This window comes from Sphaeroforma arctica, assembly GCF_001186125.1.
Source record: "Sphaeroforma arctica JP610 unplaced genomic scaffold supercont1.731, whole genome shotgun sequence".
NCBI classification, from domain to species: domain Eukaryota; class Ichthyosporea; order Ichthyophonida; genus Sphaeroforma; species Sphaeroforma arctica.
Window position 1 is genome coordinate 17,818 of NW_014039827.1, and position 5,832 is coordinate 23,649.

The following is a 5,832-nucleotide window of genomic DNA, read 5'->3' on the forward strand; positions in this document are numbered from 1 at the left end:
CTTATACATATTATATATATATATATATATATATATTATACATATATATATATATATATTATATAAATAATATATAAATATATGTGTATATGTGTATGTATTCGTAATTTAGGTCTAAGTATTTATGTATGTATATGTATTATATACATATAACGAAAATATATTTGCATAATTGAGTTTGCGATTTACAATGTATGTGTTTGTATGTCTTGCTCTTGGTGAACTTGATCATAATTGATACCTCTCACGAATAATAGTTTCCTCCTTGTGTTAGGTGTGAGATCACAAACGTATAAATGTGTGATTGTTGTAATATATTCTCGTGCACAGAAGTTACTACTCTGATGCACACTGGTATAAGTTTACATCATTTGATCTCGGTGAATTTTAGTTGTGCATCTCATGTCGAATGTGATAAAAATAATTGTGATTGGTTTTCTCTCTTGACATTGTTATTCATTTTTGAATGTCCAAAAATACGCCACGTAGCTAGATTAAAATTATCCTATCATACTATCTTTGTTCTGTATAAACTCACTTGATTATGTACATTAGGTTGGACATTGAAAGTGTAGTGTATCAGATCGTGGATATAAAATCAAATTATGTATGATGTTCAGACAACCGTGTTTGTTTACGTCAACATGGCGATGACAGAGTTTCTTTGCACCCCAGCTAATAGCTCTTTTCTATCCTTCTCTGCTCACTTCAGGCTGCAATCTTGGCTTTAGTGGCGACGCTGAATGTGTGGTCGATATATCTCCTAGTACAATGTGAAAAGACCATTGCGCCCCGTTTAAATCCCCATGAGAGGAATCCGCGTGGCAAGTACTCGCAGATTGCGTACGAGGCCTTTGGCAATTATGGTGTTTGGTTGACAGACTTCTTCGTTGTGCTCACACTCATGGGTGCGGCCACTGCTTACTTCGTCTTTGTGGAGACGACTATGGTACACGTCGTGCCTGGGTATCCCGCCTGGTAAGTCATCATACGACATTGCATATAAATATATTTCTATTTCTATCTCGATTAATATTTCTATATATGTGTGTGTGGGTATGTATAGAGGTATGTGTGTGTGTGTGCGTGCGTGCGTGTGTGTGTATAATGTAGATAGTGTATATTATATGTTTTGTGTGTGTATTGTATATGTACGCAGCAGTGTCATTGGTGGCTGTTCTGTGATCTACTGTTTGCACAGATAGCTGTAAGAAAATGTCACGTTTACTTTTTATCAGCTGCCTTCGAGCTACATTCCGTGTGGTACTCTATTTGGCCTACTTAATTTCTGTCAAAATCAAGTTATAGCAGTCTAGTGGAATTTCAAGCAACCCCTTCAATTCTACGGGTAGATAATCCGGTTACACACGATTCGAGAGGACAGTGGGTATCTGAGGGTATTTCCAACCAAACTATCACTAGTGAATACGAAGTCGGCTAACGCATGCCTTTGCTCGTTTGTCTACTTTGATCAGGTTCTGGGTGATGGTATCCTATCCCGTGTGTATTTTGCTTGTGCTTCCCGACGATCTGCGCTACTTGGCACCCGTCTCCATTGTGGCCATTTTCTCCACCGTCATTGGAATGTGTGCCGTGTTCGCCTACGGAGCTACGCAACAAACCTTCCAGATCCCGGAAGACGCTTGGTTCAGGCCGAAGGGCTTGCCCCAGTGTTTTGGTCTGTGTGTCTACACTTTCGGACATCCGGTGATCATTTTCCCCATTTACGACCAGGTATGTCTACCGACGCTACGGTGCTGAGGCATGGTTTGAATTCTTAGTTAGTATGTATGCCCGTGTCTATGTATTGTACAATATACTTTACAAGCTTAGCGACTCGTAGTACCGCGGTTTGGAGAAGGGTTGTCCCAAGGTCACTCCAAACAAGATATGTTCTTTCAGCCCAAAAGATAGTTTTTCAACCCAAAATCTCTCAAATATATCTCAATAACACCTACAACTGAGGAGCCTCTCATTTCTACCCTTAATCCTGCTTCACATACTGATCTTTCTATCATTCTTCTCTCCAGATGAAGGACCGAACGACCAAGTTCATGCCCACCGTGAGTGTATCTCTGTCGATGCTGGTTGTGTGCTTCGCCTTTGTGGGTCTTTTGTCGGTCGGGTTCTTTGAGAGTGTGGGTGTGATGCAGAACTCTATTGCACAGCTCCCCTCAGGATCGGTAGCGTCTAAGATCGTGCAGACGGCTATGAGTATAGTTATTCTGCTGTCGTACCCGCTGACGATGTTTGTTGTGAACAAGGTAAGGCTTACTTTGTTGCGTGTAGACATTCAATGTTTGCGTATAGTGAGGTGCATGTTTGGCATGCCTGATCGCAGATCTCGCGACCTGGGAATGGGCTGTGCACGGCTGAAGTAGTGCACTGCGGGCAACATATTCTCGCAGTCTGGTTATATTCCATACGTACAATGAATGCAACTGAGAAAGCGCCCAACCTCACAGCCGCGATGGATAGACTCATTATGCGAATGTTCCCGACCAAACAAAGCCGCCCTATTGAGAAGTTGGACAATTTTGGCCGGCGAAATCTGCCCGCAAACTAGCCTGATATTATTCTAATGATTCTTTTTCGCACATTTTCAGATGGTTTTCCAATACGTCAGTGTTTGGGTAGGGACCGCTGATCCCAAACTAGACTATTTCGTGAGGATAGGTATGTAGCAGTCTTCGGACCTATTTTCATTTTGACACAACCTGTCGGTCTACATTGTCTGTATACGATCAGTTGTGGTGCATGTATATACTGCATTTATTCTTGTGCACGTATTGCAATCAAGGTTGCATGCTGCAACGCCCCTGTACATACCCACCTCATTGGGGCGTGCTTCCACGCCCAACCTGTATGCATTGTCTACACTCGGCATAATAAGGCGCACAATGTAGGCTATTCTCCCCCATACATGGCAAGTTGCTTTCAATAAATTTTTATTTATTTTTGGATTTGTTATCAGTACTCGTATCAGTTGCTGCCACCGGAGCGCTCATATTCCCTCACCTTGCGGATGTGGTGACCATCCTCGGATGCTTTACGATAACCTACTTGTGTTTCGTAAACCCCATGGGTTTCTACTACACGTTGCACAAAGACACACTGTCGGGGATACAGAAGGCCTTGCTTGGCTTTGGAGGGGTGCTTGGATTGTGCACGATTCTTTACACCACCCACTCAGCTGTCGTAGCGATGCTGAACCGGAAAGTTTAGGATAGACAGTAGTCCACACACACTGCTTTGTAAATGGATGTGTATAAACTAATTTAGATGTACAAATAAAGGCTTAGGAATGTCATGTCGCCGCTCGACCCGAGCAGGCCGTTGTGGGTGATGCATCCACTAAAAAAATTGTTCGCGATTGAGATGATTTGTTTGCAGATACCCAAGTTCAATCGTCACAAATTCTTCATCATATCTTACTTAGCACCTATCTGGCGAGTAAATTCTCGACTTAAAGTTGCGCTGATGCCAATCTTATTCGCTGAGGTACAGACCTCCTGTATATCGAAATGTCAGCCCTGGGCTCAGTATGTAATTATGTGTATCCACAGCAGTACTGTGCACCTTCTGTGGTTCCAGCACATATCTACAACATATACAACTGTTATGCGTACCTGTAGGTTTCTGGGAGATACTACAATACCAAGCCCCTCTTGATATACTTAAGCAATAAGTATTCAAGACAATCATTCCAAGGTCCCCTGTAAGAGTTCGTCCTTGAATGCTACTTTCAGGGTACTGTCACGCTAGGTAATGCGCGCTACTGAAGTTTATCTGCTTGTGCTCTGCTGGCTTTTCAAAGATATTCGGCCTCAATATCCTATTCTAACAAGTTGTATAGTTAACACATTTGTAAAAGTCTATCTAAGTGGAAATTTTTTTAACCCTTTGCACAGAGTTTTAGTATGAGGTCGCTAAGCAACCGCATCTATACTCTTGGAGTGCGCGCGGTAATCGCCAGAAAGCCAGATGATAGCTTGGCCAGTTCATTGTGTTAGACGACACGAGTCACATTCGAGGCTGCATTTTTATTCAAAGAGAAGCGTACTGGATCGGGGTTGTAGACGATTTCTACACCACTTCGCTATGCCAGCGCTGCAAGCCTGTGTGTGCAACACACAGAGTCGCGCCCAAGCACGGTATACTTTGCTAGTTGTATTTCTTTAATTGTCGAAAGCGATTTAGTTGTAACCCGTAGATATTCAAGCGTACAGGTTATACAGGGTTAAATTTCAATATTGACTAAAATATCATACGCATATCAAAACGATCGATGACAGCCAACTTAGTGCAAGCAGCAAGCAGCATCGCGTCAGCTGATTATCACCAGACCCTAACCGATTTGAAAGAATCTCTAGAAGTCCTTCTCACGCTAAAATAGATGCTCACATGTGTTGTACATTGTGGTAGGTAGAGTACATGCCATTGTTCGCCATTGTTTGCGAGTACCAACTATGGTAGCCTCTGATGAATCCGACTTTCGAAATAGACTTGTATATCGTTATCGACGAATTAAGGACAAGCCAGAACTCATACAGGTGTATGTGTGCAGGCTAGTGTGATATGCGATATTCAGCTTCCAGTCTTTCTCGCCTTGTGTTGGCCTAGGATTATCCTATTTACAACTGGCGTGCATGTCTATCCCGAACGCAGTTAGAAGAAGCTCAACTGTTGCCCCTTGGTAAACACGCATCTTGCCATGTTTTCAGAGCGTCTATATTATGTGCTTCACCCAGCTCTCTGTTATAAATCGCTCTGAATGTGCATACATACACTCCATTAGCTCCCCATTATCCCTTGGTAAATACTCGTCCTGCTATGATCTTCAGGGCGTCTCTATTCTTGAACTGTCGGGTGGGCCGACACACTACCGTATCACACGTAGGACACGCACACTCCCTCGTAGTATGGTCTTTCACTATCCGGGACAGCCAGCACTTGATTAGTTGACCGCCACCTTTCTTCTCGTACTTGTATAGTATGGTGCGACATGAATTGCAGAATATTGATATAACTCGACGTGCTCGCATCTCGGGTTCAAAGTACGATCTGGTTTGATTGTATCTGGATAAGTCTATTTATATATTTAATTATATACATAATTTTGTATAGAAGGCTATGTATATAAATATTTACTTTGTATTTACGATTTTGTAGTTTGTACGGTGGGCCCGTGTGGTGACTGGGTAATATAATCTCTTTATTCATATTTTTTTTTAAACAAAGTTGTTGTTGTCAGGTGTCACTAAGTACATATATAGAAGTATGTAGTGTCGTCAAATTTCGACACTTAAAAGTTGCCGATTGCCGAATGCCGACTGCCGACTGCGAGTGCCGACTGGCGGGCGAGACTCAAGTTCTCAACTCCCCTTCTGCTGAGAATGTACTTTCTGAGTTCACTGTTGATATCACAATTACATCGAGGCATCGTGAAACTTTAGATGGCAATACAATATATGTGTATGGGCATGCAACCAACTGGTATAGTAGTATTAGGAGAAATAAGACATGCATGCGTACATACAGACTTCTATGTGGAGGTGAGGCGGTATGTACTTTCAATTCGGATGGCCGCAGAGCTATAGCACCGGCGATAGCGGTGAGGTACAACTACAATGTCTGAAGTTCTCCTGTGATCGACAGTTACTGGTGACGGTCTCTTCTAACCGTATTCACTTGTGGACAGCACAGGTAGGTCAAATAACAATCCGTGCACCAACATCGCTCAAAAATTCGACAGCTTGGTTCAGATGCCTATGTATATAGTTATTATATATATATATATATGTGTGTGTGTGTGTGTGTGTGTGTGTGTGT

The 5,832-nt window shown here is 42.4% G+C and overlaps 1 protein-coding gene across 1 annotated transcript in view; it reads left to right on the forward strand.

The window, feature by feature from the left end:
* The window catches only part of SARC_08294 (hypothetical protein), a 4,712-nt gene extending 1,376 nt beyond the window's left edge, over positions 1-3,336 (forward strand). The window contains exons 2-6 of the mRNA XM_014297738.1: positions 713-978; positions 1,476-1,734; positions 2,031-2,264; positions 2,607-2,676; positions 2,975-3,336. Of these exons, the coding sequence (XP_014153213.1) occupies positions 713-978; positions 1,476-1,734; positions 2,031-2,264; positions 2,607-2,676; positions 2,975-3,225 (1,080 nt within the window). The 3' untranslated portion in view covers positions 3,226-3,336. The remainder of the gene's footprint in view (positions 1-712; positions 979-1,475; positions 1,735-2,030; positions 2,265-2,606; positions 2,677-2,974) is intronic.
* The last annotated feature ends 2,496 nt before the right edge of the window (positions 3,337-5,832 follow it).